Genomic DNA, 20,688 nt, shown 5'->3' with positions numbered 1-20,688 from the left:
AGCAATGGCTATGGTCACAAGGCCAACCTCATTAATTAGAATTGTGCCCCGCATGGAACATTTCAAAGGTTTTCCAAGGTTAGGTATATTCTTTTAAAATAATAATAATAAAAAAAGACAAAATTTAAAATTTTATAAGTAAGTTTTAATTAAACCGATACTATTCATTTTTAAAAGAGACGAGTTTTAAACTTCAAATCTCTTATATTTTTTTACTTTTCTTACGAATATATATGATTTTAATCTATAATGTACGTCTAAATCTCCCTCTTTATAACTGCCTATTTATTAATCTAGGTGGTGAACAACTATTCTCAATGTTTAATACAACATGTGTGTAGTTGGATGGATATGATACTGCAAAAGAATAATCATATCAATGTCATGTGTAGGAGAGATTTTGTAATGTTGGTAAGCAGTTTTCCAGTTTGTCAAGCTATGGACCCATGGTTTTTATGAGTATTTTTTTCCTCTTCATGTGTGGAAGATGAACTAACACATTGGACCACCAATCTTACCCCACAAATGAACCCCAAGTATTTATTGTCTATTGCCATTCAATGTTTGCAGCAGCTACTGTCTAATTGCTACACAAACAGCATGCCTGCCTAGCTTTTTACTGCTTCTAATATCTTAATGAACTTTTAGCAACTTGGGCTTTTGTTTTTTCTATCTCGACCATTGTCAATATCCAGTGTCCTTCTTGGGGTGATGCTGTAGTCTTCAACACCTGAACCACAAATTAATTTGATTGAAATTCATGAAGTCTATGAAATATAAAGCACCATGTTGTGTTGGAGATAAGCTCAAATCAATATATCTTTATGAACTAATGAAAGGAGATAAATATTAACAATAACAGATTTAGATGATTAAAAGATAATTATATAAAATTATGAATTTATATATTTTAAATTATTTATATATTATAATAACAAAATTAAAAATTAAAAAGACTGAATGATGCCCGCCGCCACCATTACATAGCTGTCTATTGTGTATGTGTATATTTTTCTTAGTAAAAAACTTGAGTGCGGTAAAATTATGAAAGCTTGGTGGCTAGTCAAGTTTAGTCCTAAAGTTGTTGATCCACTTTGAGAAAATATGGTTAGTTCTCTCTCTATATCTTTCCAATTTGACAAAAGGAGAGAAAATATCTTATGTAGATTGAAATTAGGTTAAGATTACGGTGGAAACATAATCTCAATTCGTAATAAAAACTAATCTTTAAAACCTTTTTGGGTTGTACAAATCTTTTACAGCATCAAAGTGCACTAAAAAAAGTTCTTGAATGAACTCAATTATCAAAATTGGCATAAAGAGCAATAGGAAAAGTTAGGTGCCATTGCCTTTGCTTCCCAATGCAAGCAATCCTAGGCTTAATTGGCGCATAGCCTTTTGTGGTGTATATCAAATTAAAATTTTAATATTTTAATCTATATTTTAAAATAATGTTTAGTATCTTAATGAAAATATAATCACCGATAATGTAATTATCAAGAAGATAATATTACATTATTTGATGATGAGAGGATTAATTTCTAAACTTTAGACTTTGGAAGGCAGCTCTTTGGATGGAGCCCATTTTCTAAGTATTATGTTTGAACCCAATTAAAGGCCTAGTCCAAATTCTAATCTCTTCCTTGGCCTTTGGGTGGATGGGCTATAGCCCCATAGGGGTATTCTAATTGTAAACTATGTTCATAATTATTTTCTTTTACACTTTAAAGAATTCAAATAAATAATTATTTTATTGCCTCAACTTTATTCTTCTCCATTCATATTAAATATAAAGATATAATTTAGTGGACATTTTCAAGTAGCACTATAATAGTTCATTCTTATCCTATTGCCCACCATTGCCTTAAATTACCAATGAACAAAGTTGTCTTCTTAGTTGCTATATGATTACATTGCCACAAGGCCCACAACTTTCTCCCCAGTCCATCATTCACCATTTTATTAAATTGCCATAAGCATTACCCTACCATAGTGAACATCATCGCTTTCAAAGTATTGTTTTTCACATGGCTTAAAGATTTAGTTTTTACTCTAAACTTTAATTCCAATGCACTTTTTTTTTTTTTATAATTTCAAAGATATTAATGGATCGAGTGTGGAACTAAGAATGCATTCATCGTCTTTGTGTCATGAGCTCACGATCTTAACTTAAAATATATACATGATAAGTAAAGGAAGATTTTTATTTATAAACCTAAAGTTTATCTTTTTTTTTTTATTCATATGAGATACATTCTACTTCACTCATGTTGCACAAGTTATTTATCCATAAAAAGAGATACCCTTATACTAATTCGAGTCATCTTGATTTTAATATAGGTTCACATTAGTAAAGATTTATTTTATCTTTTATTAATATGAAATCCGTGACATTTATTCTCTGTTAAACACATGACAAATGTCAGACAAAAAATATTTTATTTTGAATTTTTGAAAAACTTAAAATTTTATAATAAAATATTTAAATTTAAAAGTTAATTAAAAAATTCATAGTTTTATTTATTAAAGTAGCAAGTTTTTCAGAACTTGAGTGTTCCCAATATCTATAAGACAACTAGAATCTTTATCAAAATAAAATAGGTCATCTGCATTGGATTTGTTTCTATCCACTTAACATGGAATTAATAAATTGGTCCAAAAATTAAATACATTTGTCACATTTATCTCGAGATCTTATTTATTTTTTACAAATAAAAAAAAGGAAAATTCAATCAGTAATTATCGTTTCGCCCTTACTAAAACAGTCACCATCAGAGAAAAACTCTAACATTCTATAGAGAATTAAAGAAGCCAAAAAGAAAAAGGAAAGTTGAAATCAAAAGAGGGACCTACATTTTCTTAAAGGTACGTAATTTCCCCACTTTTTTTTAGCAATTCTTCTTTTTCTTTATTTCATTTTTGTTTGTTTTGGGTCTGATTTGGGTTTGGATTTGAACTCCTGGAAATTGAATTATTTCATTTAAAATGTGATTTTTCTTTATTTTTATTTTTTGGTTTTGGGGCTTATTGATTTTCGTCTCATTTCATGGATAAAAACCCAGTTTTTAGTTTAAAACAATTCTAATTGAAGGTGGGTATTCGTTAATAAATTGAATCACATAGGTTCTTGAGATCAAGTGTAATGAAATTCAAAACTGGGTTGTAATTTTCAATGCCATATTTATATTTTTCTGTGTTTGATCTTTTCTTTCTTATTTCTTTTGGTGGGTTGGTAGAATTCAATCACATTGGTTTATGAGATCAAGTTAAGTGAAATTTAATCATGGGTTTTTGTTATTTTAAGGCTTGATGTAGAAAAAGTTATAGTTCTTGCCGCATTTTATAATTTTTGTTTAAATTGTTTCTTTTTTTAGCAGAATCAATCACATTGGTTAAAGGAACAATTTTATTACAATTTGGCATTAAGTTTGTGTATTTTCCACGATTAGAGGTTTGATTTTAGATGCTCTATGGTCATCTCAATCTTTTGCACTGTAAAAAATGGAGAATTGGGTTATTCGTTTTTATTTCTGAAATCTAAATTTCCAAAGTGCATATATACAGGCAAAAAACTTATATTCTTTGTCTTAAGCGTTTTGGAGAAAGAATTTTCTGATTTTATGTTTTTTTGGTCTGTGTATGTTAGCAGAAGTCAATCACATTGGTTTTTGGGAACATTGAAAAGTGAAGTGCCTTGGAGAACTGTGTTATTGGTATAGCCGATGATATGCAACGATTAGAGGATTGGTTTATAGGTCAATATTCACAGTATTCTTTGTCTAAAATTGAGAATTGAGTCATTGGCTTTGCTTCCAAATTGCCATAGCAAAAAAATATATTCTTTCTTGTAAAGTTTTTGGAGACAGAATTTTTGTGGGGTGATTGTGAGTGAATGAGAGGGTGAAAGGAAATGAATGAGGAAATTGGGGTTGGATTTCAGATACAATGACTGGAGGGTCATTGGGTCTACGTACAGGGAGTTATGGGTCATTGCAGAGCATCAACAGTGTTGTTGTTGGTGGTGGAGGATTATTGCAACCTAAATCTTTGGTTAGTCTACGAAAGAATTCAACCAAGATGCTTTCAGGTTCTAGGGAAAAGGAGAGGTCTCTCCCCTACATTTGGTGCCGATATCTAGGTCGTCGGAAGGTGTCAATGCTGCTTCTGGTTGCCTTTGCCCTTTTGGTCTTTGTCTTGGGTTCTTTTGTAGTCAACAAAGGTTTGTTCTTTCTTCTGTTATTCTGGGTTCTAAGTTCTAACTTGATTCTGGGATCCTAATTGTAAGAGCATTAAGTTTTACTTCTAGGTAGAATAGGCATCAGTTGACATATTTCTTGTGTACTTAGTCTTTTGCTGGCTTACTTTCTGCTTAATGTAATGACTGTGACTTTTCGTTCTCAGCATGATAATTTGCTTTTAGGCAATAACCTTTTCAATTCTTTTCTGGTTTGCCTTCTGTATGATTAATGGACCAGAAAGCACTAGTCCAAATGTTGATCAACGGACTGGAACTTTGGGTATGGTTCCTTATGTCAATGGTGCCCCTAGCAATCCTGAAGCTTCAAGCATCCTTGGAAGGAAGGATAAGCAGAAAGATGAACATTATTCTGTGGTAAACGGTCTGAAAGGAGGTGATGGAAATAGATTTTTAGTTCCCGCTTCTGAAGGTGCTACTGTTTTGCCATTTAACCATCCATGTTCGAATTTCACATTTCCTCCTCCCCCTCCACCTACCCTTAGACGAATTGGACCTCGCCGTAAGTTTGAGTTCATTCTTGTTGTTCTCATTATCACAGTTGCATTAAATATTGGAACACGGCCTGTAATGTAATTGTATTAATGTTTTTCATATGAATGCATTTAAAGCAGTAGTTTTAGATAGAAGCAAACGTATTTGTATAAGAATAACATAATATATCACCAGAAAGCGATTGGTTTATTCATTATGTTTCTTTTTTTAAAATAATAATCACTCTTGCACCAAAATAAATTGATCTACTCATAGTCATAAGAATGAAATAATTCTTTCTCTTATGTGAATATCTAGTATATGTGCCATTATCTTGGTACTGATTTTATCCTTGCTCATCCCTTTTTCAGCATGCCCAGTATGTTACCTCCCAGTGGATCAGGCCATAGCTAGCATGCCAATCTCCCCATCAGCATCTCCAGTGCTTCATAATTTGACATATGTTCATGATGAAAATCCTATCAAAAGTGAACCTCATGGGGGCTCTGACTTTGGTGGATATCCATCTCTAAAGCAAAGAAATGATTCTTTTGACATAAAAGAGTCAATGACAGTGCACTGTGGGTAGGTTTCACTCTTCTTGTTACTTTTTCCAGTATTCATGGAAGACATTTCAGGTAGAAATTTATGTTTCTTATTGTTTATATGGTGCATGTAAATGATTTAGTGAATTATTTGTCTTCATAAATAAGTCTCGTTCCTCTAGTTGAGCTTTAATATTATAATTTGTATACTTTTTTTGTCAGATTTGTCAAGGGACGTAAACCTGGTCACCTGACTGGATTTGACTTTGATGAAGCTGACCTTGCAGAGTTGCAGCAGTTCCATGACATCATTGTTGCGTCGGCCATATTTGGTACTTCTAGGCATTCAAGCTTCCATAAGAGCTTCTTGTTTTTATGCATGCCTGATCCTCATCATTGCTTTATCTATTTTTCTCCAGGGAACTATGACATAATGCAACAGCCCAGGAATATTAGTGAGGAGGCAAAGAAAAATATTCCTTTCTACATGTTTATTGATGAAGAAACAGAAGCATATATGAAGAACAAAAGCATTTTGGACAGCAGTAAAAGGGTGGGTTTGTGGAGAATTGTTGTCATCCACAATGTTCCTTACAGTGATGCAAGACGAAATGGGAAGGTCAGCCTACTTCTGTTTGGTTGATTTGCACTTGTTTTATTCTTACTTGGATTTTTTGGAATATGTTCACCTTTGAGCATTTTTGAAATCCTTGAATCTGAGTTTAGTTTTTTGTTATTTTGATATCAAGGATATTGAATTCTGAATATATATACAAGAAAGTAGGAATTACTGTTGCTGATTTCATCAAATCATTTAAATACACTCTCAAAATGCAGAAATTTCGATGTTATGTTTTTATGTTCTTGTGCGTTTTGTATATAGTTCTGTACCTGGATGTGAGGGCAGATTTTGTAATTTGGTTCTCTGTTTTTAAGCTCTAGGCTGCTAGAAACTTAATATTAATGGTGACTTAGGGTATTACATTTTACAGATTGCTGTGTGTAAGGGGTGTTGACCGTGTTTTAAAAAATTTGTTTGGTTGTAATAGACAAACAGGAAGAAACACGTCTTTGGTTGGTTAGGTCAAGAAGTGGAGGATAAATGATGTGTCATGGTATTTATGGCTTGTACAAGTATGGCTACTTTGATAGGCAGTCTCCTAGACTTTTAGCAACTATGGTGAACTTGTCCTACAGTAGTTGGATCAGTGTCAAGAGTGGGGATTAGGTTGTTGATTTTCATCCTTGGCTCTGTTTTTCTTCAAAATGGACCTAAATTTATACACTTCATCACACAAAATAAGAGTTTAAGGAAGAGGTTGTTATTTGGTGAAATTTCAGGGATATCCTGTGCATAAATCCTTATTAGAAATTTCATAGTTAATCTACACTTCAGGGCTGCTGAATTTTTTTTACCTGGCATGTATATCTGGCAGGTTCCGAAGCTTTTATTGCATAGAATCTTCCCAAATGTTCGCTATTCCATATGGATTGATGGAAAGCTCCAGCTTGTTGTGGATCCATATCAACTTCTTGAGAGGTAAATTCCATTTTATGATTTTATTTATATGAAGTTGATTAAGAAGGATTCTTAAATTTCTAGATAATGTGATTTCTATTCTGTCAGATGGACTGCATCTCTAAGTTATAATGAAACATCAAGATCTCTTTGTATTCTAGAATATTAACCTTAATTATTGGTTTGTATAGCTACCTAAATATAAGCTTTACTTGGTTTAATATTTGATATTAGTGGAATGAGAGATTCTGGCCTCCAATTATAATATTATATTTTTGTGACGCGTTGACAACAAACAGTTGGCTTCATCTTGTATTTGAATTTGTAAATTATTCATTAACCCAAAAGTTATGTGACATGTTTGTGTATGCTTTCCTGGTTTCCAGATTTAATCTTAAATTCTTGTAAATGTTTGACATTTATGATTTTTTGAGATATATATTCGTTGATTTGGAGTATGACAAAGAGAAAAGGCAGTACAACCTGAGAGTAAGGGCTTAATGAAAACTAATTACTTGATTTAGGAAACTCAGTTCTATATAAAGCTTTTATAACTTAGTGAAGATAGCCTCCCATTAGGCATCAATCATTTGTACAAAGCATGCTTTACCATTTTGACTTTAGATTTGAGGATATAATTGAATTTGATTTGAACATTGTCTTATTTGATTGTTCTTCCTCTCAGATTCTTGTGGCGCCAAAATGCTAATTTTGCAATCTCAAGACACTACAGACGATTTGATGTCTTTGTAGAGGCTGAAGCAAATAAAGCTGCAGGAAAATATGATAATTCCTCGATTGATGAACAGGTGGATTTTTATAAAAAAGAGGGTTTAACACCATATTCAGAGGCCAAGCTTCCTCTAACCAGTGGTATGTATACAAATACAAATATTACATGCCTTTTCCTTATTCAATGTTTCAACCAATTCTCTATCAAAAAGCATTTAACTTTTTGGTGCCTGACTGGTTTTCTGCAGATGTTCCTGAAGGTTGTGTACTCATAAAGGAACATATTCCCATCACAAATCTGTTTACCTGCCTGTGGTTCAATGAAGTTGATCGTTTTACATCCAGGGACCAGTTAAGTTTTGCCATAGTAAGGGATAAAATAATGGCAAAAGTTGATTGGAGTATCAATATGTTCTTGGATTGTGAAAGACGCAATTTTGTTATACAGGTACATATTCTGTATTGGCATATTACTTGACGGGATTATGAATTTAGAGCATAAAACCTAAATATATTCTTTTTCATTTTTACTGGGAGTCAGAAAGAAGCAGGGGAAAGAGAAAAAGAAGAAAAAAAAAGGGGTGAGGGGTTAGGATCATGTTTTCCAAATCCTCAAATACACAAGGAGTTACGAAGAACACATGTTCTCAAATATCTTGGGATGTCTAAAATCATGCATATTAGTACATGATATATGCTTAATTAAAGATTTGAGGCTTTGTAGTCTTTTTTTTTTTTGATTAGATGGATTCCACTAGGCTTCTGTTGCATACAACCAGCGTTCTCTTTATGCATATGCATGGGGGGGCATGTGTAGGTTTGCTAGGTGCATGTAATAATTTTTAAGTGATTTTTTGTTTACAGGCATACCACAGAGATTTATTGGAGCAAATGCCTCCACCAGTTGCTGCTGTGACTCAACTCCCACCAGCTTTGCCCAATATCAATACACGCGGAAGAACTCCGGGGAAGAGGATTCCTAGACATGGGAGGGATAAGAGATCTGGTTCAAGGCGTCACCGTAAGGTTGCTGCTGGTAATAGAGACAGCAATTCCTTTTAGCTGCTGTCTGAGCCAAAAGAAAAGAAAGGAAGTTGTAGCTCTTTTTTCTTTTTCTTTTCTTTTTTTTTAACAAAATCAGATTGCTTCTAATTGTCACCAAGGAGTAGGAGGATTAATTAGAGAATTTTAGGATTACATAAGGAGTAAAATGCCACGCATTTTTGTCTGAAATTTTGATATCTATTCTTTTATTATTGTACATCCTGAATGAGCTCCATACAAGCTGCTGCCATTTTCATTGTATCTTGCTTTGAATCTTGTCTGTTGCTTCTTTGGAGTAAAAACTTTCGATTATCAAAGCCTCCTTAAGGCAGACTTTGACAAGATCCTGCTCATGCTAATCTATCTATAGTCCACTGAAGAGATCAATGTGAAAGCCAGGCACAAGATTTAATTTCTTGTCTCTTCTCTCTTTTACATTATTCTGATAAAGTTACAATGGTTTAGCCCAAAGCAGAAATCTTTGTTCTGATAGGGTTTCATCAGAATCTAGACAGCAAAAGTTTTATGTGAAGAGACATGTTTGATGAAATGAAATGCAGTTTATCTTGCAAGATTGTCCATGTGATCCATATTCATGTTGAAAGAATCCTTTACTCTACAGCTGTAAGGTGAGAGCAAGCAATGATGGCTTCCTCATGAAAAACCTGTATTTATTTGATAGAGCAGCATAGTTGTCATTTGGTTGGCCTACAGAACAAAGCAACAATGCTTGGATTGTGGTAAAGTAAGCATAGCAATCTTCAAACAATCAAAAGCAATTTGAAAAGAAAAAAAAAAGAAACTAAAGGCAACTTTGGATTTCTATGCTGTGAATTATGTGGTTGTTGAGATTTCTATGTTGTATTTGTCTTGTTAGAATTCACATGGGAACTCAATGCCAAAGTTTTACAGCAAAATCTTTTAGAATTTTGACACTTCTACTCCAGAAGTGTTGTTATTGGCATTGCTACTAAATTCTAAGTTCACCATTCTAGTTCTTTTTGGCCAATGAAACTAAAGCTTTTCACTGATTAGATACATGCCTCTTTGAGGGGCTCAAGGTTATTTTACCTTTTTGGATTTGTTTATAGAAATTAGGAAAAGAAAACAGAATTATGAGAGAAACTTTGATTAAGTTATCTTATGAAATCATGAAGTGTTTATTTTGTGAAATAAAAATTGACAGGGTTTGACAAGTAGAGCAGATAAGCCAAAAGTCCCAAATATGGTGACCCATTACTTTCTAAATGAAGACCAATCAACCAACCCCATATCCTCAATTCAAGACATTAAAGTGTTTCTTTTTGGGTAAGAAAATTTATTAGGATTGGTCAAAAATACCAAAAAAAAAATAGTCTAAAGTTTTGGCCCTACATGATCCCATTTCACATATAACAAAGATATCTCTAAATTATTGTCTCAAAGAGAAATAAGGAAAAAAAATTAATATTCACCCATGACTCCATGACCCACAAACGTTTGAGTTGCTTTGCAGAATGAGGAAGCAAGTAACCCTTAACCAAAAAAAGCATGGCGTTTTGTGCATGGTGGATTGGTTGGTATATGGAAGGAAGCAATCTCAAAGCTGTTTCTCTAAATCCATACTATATCTCCTATAAATTAATCAGAATTATAGTATTCATTTATACAGCTGGCTTGGTATCCCATTACGGCTAATCCCAAGTGATAAACTCTTCTTGCTTCTTTCCTTTAGAAACTCTTCCTTTTATATACTCCTTTCAGTTACTGCCATCCAAATCCTCAGCAATGGGGTCAGGGTTCAAGTAAGTTTTCCTTTCTTGGTATTTTTCCATTGAGATCATATATTACAGGTTCTAATCACTTGTGTTTAAGGTATGGTCTAGACTTTAGAGTCATATTACTGTTTAGCTCTGCTATTGTTTTGAAGCTCAGATTTGTTTAAAAGGAAGAAAAAAATTTCCCATTAGTTTCTTTTGATCAATGAGCATACCAGGGTTTTTCATTATCTGTATGCTCCATTCCATAGTTGCTCTTACTTCTGGAGCTTTAATGATCTTTTACACCAAGGAAGTCTCAGTGTTTGGTCATGGTCATGAGATTGCAAGTAAGCTACAAGGTTCAACACCCCATGATCAACTCTTGATCCAAACATCTGAATCATTTTCGGGATTGCTTCTGTTCACTATCGGATTTGTATTGTTCATGGTGGCATTCGTTAAAGACACAGAGTTCCAAAGCTTCTTTGCTAGAGGGTGTGTACTTCTTCATGTTTCAATGGCTATCTGGAGAGTTTCTTTTGAAGGAAAGCTCGAGGATCTTGCTCATGAATGGCCTAGACAAGCTCTTGGGGATATGGCCTTGGCACTGTCCTGGTTGTTCCTACTTGCATATTCATGGAGAGAGAAGTATGATTAATTGTGCTGAACAGGAAGAGTACTAGGATTGACAGGAATTGATGACAAAAACTGTCTGGGTTCAACCAGGTTGGATTTCTGAACTTCACAACAAACTGAGAAGCGAATCCTGGATCCTAAGAAAGCTGCCATGGGAGAACTGATGGAGTGAAGGGATCCTGGATTTGGAAGCTGCTTGGATCTTGCTTAGGATCTGGAACATGCGTATGTTCAAAGAAAAGTGATATGAGGCCTACATGTTGGCTTCTGATGCTGGGGCCATGGCTCACATGTAACAAATTTTCCATGTAATTTTTTCTTCCAAAAACAATAAGATTGTCATGACACTGTTTGATTCGCAAAATAAAATAAAAATCGAGATTTAATTATCCCGAAAAATTATTATACTTACTTAATTGGTTAGATTGGAAATTTTTTTTTCTTTTCCTTGATCTTACTTTTGGTGTGACCTGTGATCAAGGAGATTATGTCATAGCTTACAACAAGTTCAAATATTCTAATAATCTATTTTGAAATGCTTACAAATTTAATTGGAAAAAAAATTTATTTATTAATATATGATATGTTTTGTAATCTCATCCAAATTAAATGTTGATTATTTTAATATTAAAAAATTATTTCTTATGTAATTTTTTTCTATATTTTACAATAATTTTTCATCATTATTTTTTTTGAATTTTGAACATTAAAAGTCATCGCTATAAAAATAGTTAATATTCCTACGTATTTAAATTTATTTTTCTTTGGAAAAGAAAAATCAAAAGAATAGACTAAAAGGTTTGACCCGACCCGACTTCAACTTGGCCAGCTCTGTACCATTATAACTTTGTTGGCTTTGCTGCCTTCCTTAAAACCTCTAAAACCCCCACCGCCAGTTGCCGGCTTTGAATCCCCCGTTTGCTTAAAATTCAACAGTAAGTTCTTCTTTCCATTATTTGTTTATTTATTTATTATTCCTTTCTTTCTATTTCTTGATTCCATAGAAGCAAAAGCTTAAACTATAGGAAACAAAAGGAAGAAAAAAAAATTAAAGTTTGTAGCAGTAAAGATTCAATTTTTATTATTGCAAAGTGTTAATTTGATTCATTCATGTTAGTTTCTATCTGGGTTTTTGTTGTTCTGATGAATTGTGGCCGCTTTTTTTTTTTCTCACGAAAGCTGGCTATTTTTTGGACTGAATTGTAGGGAAAAGTGGTGGGACTAGTCTTAGAATTTTATTTTCTTTTCTGGGTTTTTCTTTCTTTTAACGATTTGGAAGGTGTAGAGCTAGAAGTTAAAGAATTTAAATGGTGAGAATCACATTTGTTGTGCAGTGGTTGGTTCTTTTATAGAATAAATTGGAAAGACTGGATGCCAAGATATTTGGCCTTTGTTTGGAGTTTGGATCTTGCAAAAAAGATTTAGCTTTAAGTTAAGATGAACTGATATACCAATGCTGTTGCTGTTGGCTAGCTTTTAGTTGATAGGACTGTTTGAAATGCTTAGATACAAAGAAGAAAACTTGCATCTTAGTAAATGATTAGCTTCTAAATTGCTCAAGGGATAAGGTAGGGAGAAGACTTTTGTCTAGTTTAGGTTTAGAAGTCAACAATATAAGTTTAGACTAGGAAATTCTAATTATCAGATTGAATTTTTTGGTACCATTACTTGCTGAACATTTATGTTCTTAGTATTAGTGTTCGGTTGAATTGTTTGATTGACTCTTATCCGACCTATTGTTCATCAGCTCCAATGACTCAGAGAATTTCAGGTCCTCGTATTTTGTTTTCACCATCTAATGAATCAAAACTTGCTGTGTAAGCCTTTGTAATATTATTATGTGTTACCTGAAGTTTAATCCTGGGAGGGATAAATTGAATGCATTCTAGTGACATTGACTAAATTGTTCTGTTTTTCTTCTTTGCTTTAATAATTTCTTTTGCTATCCTTGTCTTTGAGATTATTGTTTCCAAATTTATGATGGTATAGAAAACATTCAAGAGACATAAATTTGTTAAGTAAGCCTATATGTTGGTAGAATTGGTGCTTCAGTTTGAAACTTTTACAACTAATTACTTCCTGGAATAGTTTGGGTGATATACCAATATTCTCTTCATGTGATCTGTTTTCACTTTTTCAGTACATTAACCAACTGTTTTCTCTATGATGCTGTTTAAATCATACTGGATAGACTATTACTGTGGTTATTCTTCACCTGCTTTTCCATTTCTGATTAATTGGATTGGATTTATATGGCATAAAGATGTGAATATGGTACATGAATGGCCAAAAAGTAATTAATATTGGCTGCCAGTTGTTGCTGTAATATGATGTTATAATGTCCTTTGCTGATTTTCCTTGTCTTGAAACTAAAGGCCACTGCTGTTCTTGTAAGTTATGAAACATTCTTCAATATTCTTGAACCATAAAAGTTTTGAATTTGATATTGCTGATCTGGTTTGTTTTTCTGGTATCTCTCCTCTCTCTCTCTCTCACAGTATCTTACATTGACTTATTACCAGGGAGAATGGGTGGGTTGCCTATGCAAAATACCTCTGCCTTAGCTTTGCCTGGCTCGCAGCAAAATCAAGTGTCAGCAGTAACATCTGGCCCAGAATCAAAGCCAAAGAAGAAAATTTGCTGTGCTTGCCCCGAAACTAAGAAGCTGAGAGATGAATGCATAGTGGAGCATGGTGAAGAGGCTTGCGCAAAATGGATAGAGGCTCATCGGAAGTGCCTTCGTGCAGAGGGCTTTAATGTTTGAGATTGGCATACAAGGTTTATAGAATTAAAACATTTTGAGTTACAAACTATTTACTTTGAGGATTACACACAGATATGATTTGACCATCTAGGAATAAAGGAAAGATAGATTTTCAAGGCAATTGGATGCAGCCAAGTTAATTTTTATTGTATTTTCTTGTTTTATGAGGTTGTACCCCTATGGTGTGAATTGGAACCGCCAAAATACTTTCATGAGTCAGGATATGGACAGATAGATGAGTCCAATTATGTCTTGGTTCTTGATTGAGTAAACATTTTCCCCGTTTTATTATTTTATTAGCTGACTATCCCTGTCTACTCTCTCTCTCTCTCAATTACTTGCGCTAGTGTGTAATTTATATTGGTCAAAATTTTGACCGTAGATTGAAAGAAACTAATGAGAAGATGAGTATTTTAATGGCCAACATGAAGAATTGATTCTTGTCACATCCTTTTTTCCCCTTTCCTATCATTATGTTTGGAATCTCTAATGATAGAATAATATGTTGCTTCTGGATATGGTTGATCAGAAATTAACATTCAAACAACAACAGAAATTTCCAGGAAAAGAAAATTTAACAACAGTTTGGTTGAGTTTCCATTTATACCTCAGACTTCCTGCTATTCTTTTTCTCATTTAGAGGTTCTTCATTGCAAGATCGTGTGATTCCCTTAACCCTTGGTTCTGGTTCTATCACCCATCAAGAAAATCAGTTATAGTCCAAATCACAGGTTAAAATGAGTCTGCACCTGTTGCTCGTATGCGTACAAGTAGTGTAATTTAGACCTATATGGAGGGAATTATGAAATAGGATTTGGATGGAATAGGATGCTAGAATAATCAGTAGCATTTAACCTTTTTCCGTCCTGATTCTTTGAGGTTATATAGAAGTTATAGATAATGAAAGTGGAGCAGTCTACTCTTGTTTATTCTTCTTCTCTCTCTGTAACTAGAAGCTGTTGATATGAACAGTTTTAGCTTATGAATAAGCTGGATGTGCTGCAACTGCTGCAATTTTAACTTGGATAATGGCTTAAACATATTGATGAAACTATGTTTTCAGTTGCTTGTTTATATGTGGCATACTTGTTTAAGAGTAAGAACATGATAACTTGTATATTTCAACGTTAATAAAAACATTTATTGAATGCCAATTTCATTGCTCCACCATTTGTTACTGTTGTTGAAAGTTGAAACTTGGAAGGATGCATCATTCCTGATATAACTCTTGATACCCTGATTTATCTGTTACCTTAGAGAGGAGCATATCTTTTGGAGTCTGATCATTATAGCTATGAAGAGAATGCTTATGCTTTAATAAAGGCCGAAAGAGTTTACTCTAATAGTAATTCATTTAAACAGACAAGGCCATAGACATGGCCATTTCATCACAGTATATAAGGAGACACAAACATGACTGGCAGACAGGAAAACAAACACCCACAAACTATAACATAAAAGACACAGATTATTCAACCCAGCTTTTCATTATTGTTTAGGTCCCAATGTTCTCAGGAACTGGAACACAGGATTTGCTTAATGACCACAAGTGCAGTCTGTGCAGGTGCAGTTGGCTCCGCACTTGCACTTGCCATCGTTCTCTGCTGGAGTTTCCACCGCGACAGTGGTGATGTAGCTGCACAAGAATAACAAATTAGAGTATTAGCATATATGATGAACTAATAAGAGCTGAACCAACTGATTGTAGAAAATCGTGCATCGGGGAAGTTTTTGATTGCTTGTTTGAAAATCTCATGGATATGTTTCAGATCTTAGCAGCATATGTATATGGAATTTATGTGTATTATTGGTTTGTTTCTTTGCAGGTATCAGACTCCTTGAAGAGCAAAAGTATATGTACCTCTTCTCAGTCTCAATGACCAAGGTGTTTCCCTTCTTCCTGCAAGCAAAAACCGGAAAAAGCCTTAGTTTTAATGATATTGACTGAAAACTCATGCACGAACTTACAAAGAGCTTAAAGATAACAACTAGTACAAGTTTCCACCGGTTGTCCTTGAGAAAGCCATGGGAGGAATTCAAAGATGATAGATGTTTTGGATCGAAAAGGTTTTGTTCATCCTAAGAGTAACATGTAACATGCATGAAGCTAAAAATCATGAATATAACAAGTTAACAACATAAACAACATAATCTCAAACCAGACACAACCCTAGAAATGCTCAACGTTTGTCATCGATCATGGGTTACTTACACGCACTGGCTCTTGTCAGCGCAGTCGCAGTTTCCGCACTTGTCAGACATGGTGATCTTGAGAGAGTTTTTGAACGTGAAAAGCTGAAGGTATTTGAAGCTCTAAGCTTTGTAGAACGGATTGCTATATCTCCCAAGCTTAGCACCATGGTCATGTATTTATAGATGGAGAAGAAGTGCGACTGGTGCAAAAGGGAGGGGTGTGGTTTCCTCCATGTGGACCCCGCTAGGAAAGGTCCGGGGGTGTTCTAGCATGGGGTCCACACGGGCATGAGAGGAGCACACGCCTCTCGAGGAAGAGTCCGAAGGAATCTTGATAATGGAGGGGGGCGCTTGGCTTGATATCCTCCTCTCATGTCAACTTCATTTCTCTTCTCCGAAAGAGAAGAAGATGATTTACATTATGCATAGATATCTATCTATATCTTCCCTCAAGTTATTGTAGCTGATCCACACGAGCTCTAATCACTGCTCTTGACTATACAAGTGGAGAGATCTGTTTCAGGATTCTCCAAGGAGAATTTTTTTGTCAAGATTGATGCTTCAAACACATGGTAAACCATGCCATGATATGGTAAAAAATGCTTTAGTTTTGTCCAATGGCATTGAAATTCCCTAGCACCTTATCTTGCCCTTAGTTTATAAACATGGTATCAGGATTATATGGTAATATATCAATCCTATAGACAAGATTTTGAGTGGCAATTACATCATTCACGTGACTATATTCTGAATATATTATATTCATAAAAATTCGTTTAAATTTTGTGAATTTAATATTATATTCTCTCTTGTTATATCTTTTTTAAATACGAAATTATAATAATTTTTTTATCGTAATTTATATTATATTTTTTCTCTTTGTATTTATTTCAATTGTATAAGATAATTATCCTTTTTCTTCTATTCTTTCTTTATCTCTTTTCATGATGCTAAAAGATATATATGTATGTATATATATATATATATATATATATATATGCGTGTGTATATATATGTGTATATATATATATATATATATATGTCTCTCTCTTTATTCCAACTCTTTCTTGATTCTCTACATTGTCTCTAGCAGTATGGCATTGCAGTGATGAGCTTTTAATTTCTTTGTCTTTTTCTTATCATTTTTTGTAATGCTATAATATTTTGCAATGTCAAGGTAAATAAAATAGTAATAATAGTAACAAAGATAATATAAACATATAAATAGATAAATAGAGCTTAAAACTTTATAAGGATTATGATATTATCTCATAAATTAATTATATCCCAAAAAAATTATCTCAAAAATCCCATAAATATCATGCGTTCTTTTATTTATTTATTTTCTATTTGCTTCTGAAAATAGCTCAATAGTATTTAACATGTATATATTAGGCATAAATACCCTTAAATATTGACCATCCAAAATGTTAGGCATCTCCTTTGGAAAGACTGATGGAGAATTAATTCTCTTTGGGCTCATATATACTTAAAAATATATATATAAATTCCTTATCCTTGAAAGCCTTGAAATCAATAAGAAAAGGTGAAAAGAAAGTTGGACAGATGGAAAGAAATAAAGGGAAAAAAAAGGGGGTATAGTTTGTTGCTCTATATATATTCGTGTATTTTGTTTCATTTAATTGACATGTTATGGTTAATTTTGACCTAATAATAACTCATGTTTTTTCCTTAATGAAACAATACTTTACCCTAATAAAAGGGTAAGCTTAAAAGATGTCACAATCATTGATATTTGTTGTAAATTAAAAGAAAGAAAATGGGAATAAATTCAATGATGAAGGGAATAGCAAGATTGGGAAGTCTCAATTGTTCTTTTATATTCCTTCTTGAGGTTGAATTGCTTATATTTGCAAACAAAAAAACCTTTCTTGGTGTGGTGTTGCGTGGTGGGTTTCCAAGAGCAATTGCTTCTCCAATTAGCCAACGTTACTTTCAAATCTCTTTTTGTCAAAGAAAGTATAGCCTTACATATATGTTTTCAATCTTTTTATCCACAAGATGCAAAGAGAAAATCATGGTTGTCCTCCTCACAACTACCTTTCCATTTTTCATTTTTTTTCTCCCTTTACATGTCCATTTCAAAATTTGTAAGATTGCATAAAAAAAATCAAACCCATTTTCACAATTTGATGAATAAAAGTATTGGTTTACAAATCATTCAGGCGTCCGGTCCGAAATAAGACTCTATTAGTATGAAAACAAAGTGAATCATAATTTAAATTATGAAAGCCAAATAGGATTTCATGGTTGACAGTGATTAATCTAAAATTTTACATAAAAAATGATTAAAAGATAATTATATAAAATTATAAATCTATATATGTTAAATTTTATATTTATAATAATAAAAAAATTAATATTAAAAAACTGAGAAGTGGTCGCGGCGGCCACCACCTTGACTCCGCCATTGATGGTAGATAAAGTAACCCGTCAAGAAAGTAGGCAGTGCTGTGTGGTGGCCATGCTAAGGGAAAACTACCCAACAATGAAATGGTTATGAGGATTCCTTTCCTTCACCCTTGAAAGGCAACTTGCATACCAAAGCACATACTTTATGACTATGATTGGTCTTTTAACAAATGGAAGAATAACCACCAAAACACTCAACCAGCCCATGTTGATATCAACTTAAAGCAACTTTTGTATTGGTTATTTTATTTCCTTTTCTCTCTTTTTATTTCAAGTAATGTTATTTTATTCCACTTTCGATAAAAAATTAATATTTAATATTATTAAGATAATTATATAAATTATTTAATTAAAATTATTGTATAATATTATTATCTAGTTAAATTATAATATCTAATTAAGAGTTATATTATAATATTATTAGTTACTTAGAGTTAAACTATGAATAAGATTAAGATTAATCATATATATATATATATATAATATCTCTATATAACTTACGTAATTTAAATTCCTCAATATATACAATTTAGATTTTCATGTAACTTATACAATTTTATATTATATAATATTTTTTATTATTCTAAATGACATGGATTATTGCACAAGAACTTTTTAATGCTAGTGTGACTTCTAAAAAAAAATGTTATCCAACTTAAAACCATAATTTCATGATAAAAGAGTAAATTTCATAATCATGATTTCACTAGTTTCTTTCTCTCTTTCTTTTTTTTTTTTAATTCAATCTTCCCTGAAGTAAATTTTAGTTAATAAAAAGAATGCATAATTCTTTAAAAAGCATATAAATTATTTAAAAAATTTAAATAAGTCATTATTCTTTTATTATATTTAATCAAAATTTTATATTTTTATTTTAAATTCAATAAACTTTTGTATATGACTAATGATTGACAAAATCCCATTAGTTAAAAACACTTATTATTTTATACTCACGTATTGTTGACGTGTAAAGTAAAAAATATTACGTGATCATAACATTATGTCACATCATCGTTCAATATGTTACATCAATATGCTACAACAGAATCATATATGATATAAAATGTCAAGTGACGTTTTGATTAATGACAAATAATTAATTGTTAGTTATAAAAAAATATTTAACTCAAAATAAAAATATAAAAATTTAATTAATTTTAATAATAAATAAAAATTTATTTAATTTTTTTAAAAAAATTAAGAAACTTTTTAAAGTATTATACGTTCCCTCCCATTCTCAATACATACCCAATTATCCATTGGACCATTCATTGTTGATCCATTTTATTGGGTCCAAAATCAAGTCGTGGCTTTTATCTTTCTTGCAGAATTCGGCCCAAACTATATATCTAGACCCTTCATAGGCCCAAAAACTGCCACAGGCTTGCCCATTGAGATAATCTTCATGATTTTCGTGTTAATTAATAATCAAAAATCTTTCTTGGTCTAATGAGGTTAACTTCCTATTCTTGTTGAACTGAGTTTGTTAAGAAAGAAATTCTTGTAAAGATTTTTTAGGGTAAAATCCAAAATGTCTGTTCATAACATTTCAAAAATACATTTTAGTTTTTCTCGTTTCAAAAGATGTTTTTAATCTTTTTACTGTTAATATCGTTAATTAACTGTTAAAAGATATTACATATACTCTTTGTTTCAAAATAATAATTTTAATCCTTTGATTGTTAACATCGTTAGTTAACCGTTAAAAGGTAATTCATAAATATATATAGTATTAGGTTTATTTTTTTTAATTGTTTACTAACGATATTAACAATCAAATGAATTTTTTTAACTGTTTATTAACGGTATTAACAATCAAACGGTAAAGATGGAGAGATCTAATTTTCTTTTTGAAGTGTTTTGAGAGACTTTTTTAGATTTTTGTAGATAAGTATTAAGTTCCAAGCAAGGAAATAAAGGGCCTAAAATGGCAGGATGCAATTAATTAGGATTTGCACTTTCTTTTTATAGCAAAAAACCAATTATGGTTAATTTTCCACGTCAGCAGATGTTTTATCCGATTCTCGTGCCCTGGTCCCCACTGACCAGAAAAACTTTGTTGCACACGTGGACGTCATCAGTTCCCCATATTCCTAGTAAAGTAAAATACAGTAAATCCCTGCACAAAAGTTATCCGGTACGCTTTCCTCGATCTCAGCCGTTGGTAGGTCCAGAAGTCTTGATTAGACGGTCCACGATCCACTAAAGGGTCAACATTCTCTCTAGTATAGCAGTCAACTCCCAATGGCTTATCCGGAAAGCCGAGGCCGTGATCTTCTATACCTAATTACACTCATACTTCCACATCAGCCGTGACAAATTCCTGACAAGCAAGCACATGTGGGACCTACCTG

General features: G+C 32.6%; 3 protein-coding genes across 5 annotated transcripts; all 3 read left to right on the top strand.

The window, feature by feature from the left end:
* On the top strand, positions 2,805-8,963 carry LOC18593988. 2 transcript variants are annotated; one of them, XM_007021422.2, is made up of 10 exons: positions 2,805-2,865; positions 3,650-4,219; positions 4,476-4,757; positions 5,101-5,314; positions 5,497-5,606; positions 5,694-5,893; positions 6,711-6,814; positions 7,479-7,666; positions 7,774-7,973; positions 8,390-8,963. In XM_007021422.2, exons 2-10 carry the CDS (start codon positions 3,946-3,948, stop codon positions 8,585-8,587), a joined length of 1,770 nt encoding a protein of 589 aa, XP_007021484.2. In that variant the 5' UTR covers positions 2,805-2,865; positions 3,650-3,945; the 3' UTR covers positions 8,588-8,963. The 2 variants fall into 2 exon arrangements, with proteins under 2 accessions (XP_007021484.2, XP_017980714.1); XM_018125225.1 differs by lacking the exon at positions 2,805-2,865 and adding an exon at positions 2,922-3,451.
* Positions 10,026-11,325, top strand: LOC18593987. Its single transcript, XM_007021421.2, has one exon. The coding sequence runs from the start codon at positions 10,532-10,534 to the stop codon at positions 10,964-10,966; it is 435 nt and encodes a 144-aa protein (XP_007021483.1). The 5' UTR covers positions 10,026-10,531; the 3' UTR covers positions 10,967-11,325.
* LOC18593986 (cytochrome c oxidase copper chaperone 1) lies at positions 11,750-14,015 on the top strand. Of its 2 annotated transcripts, none has more exons than XM_007021419.2 (2): positions 11,750-11,879; positions 13,467-14,015. In XM_007021419.2, the coding sequence occupies exon 2, from the start codon at positions 13,472-13,474 to the stop codon at positions 13,706-13,708; it is 237 nt and encodes a 78-aa protein (XP_007021481.1). In that variant the 5' UTR covers positions 11,750-11,879; positions 13,467-13,471; the 3' UTR covers positions 13,709-14,015. The 2 variants fall into 2 exon arrangements, with proteins under 2 accessions (XP_007021481.1, XP_007021482.2); XM_007021420.2 differs by having other exon boundaries at positions 11,751-11,879; positions 13,443-14,015.

The sequence above is a fragment of the Theobroma cacao genome, chromosome 7 (assembly GCF_000208745.1).
Source record: "Theobroma cacao cultivar B97-61/B2 chromosome 7, Criollo_cocoa_genome_V2, whole genome shotgun sequence".
Classification (NCBI taxonomy): Eukaryota; Viridiplantae; Streptophyta; class Magnoliopsida; order Malvales; family Malvaceae; genus Theobroma; species Theobroma cacao.
Note: the sequence above shows the minus strand (reverse complement) of the source record. Positions and strands in the feature narration are given on the sequence as shown.

Bases quoted from the DNA above. Each gene is read 5' to 3' on its own strand.
- LOC18593986 (XM_007021419.2), top strand. From the start codon at position 13,472: ATGGGTGGGTTGCCTATGCAAAATACCTCTGCCTTAGCTTTGCCTGGC.
- LOC18593987 (XM_007021421.2), top strand. From the start codon at position 10,532: ATGAGCATACCAGGGTTTTTCATTATCTGTATGCTCCATTCCATAGTT.
- LOC18593988 (XM_007021422.2), top strand. From the start codon at position 3,946: ATGACTGGAGGGTCATTGGGTCTACGTACAGGGAGTTATGGGTCATTG. The intron at 5,607-5,693 runs GTACTTCTAGGC...ATTTTTCTCCAG, and splicing joins TGTTGCGTCGGCCATATTTG to GGAACTATGACATAATGCAA. The intron at 7,974-8,389 runs GTACATATTCTG...TTTTGTTTACAG, and splicing joins GACGCAATTTTGTTATACAG to GCATACCACAGAGATTTATT.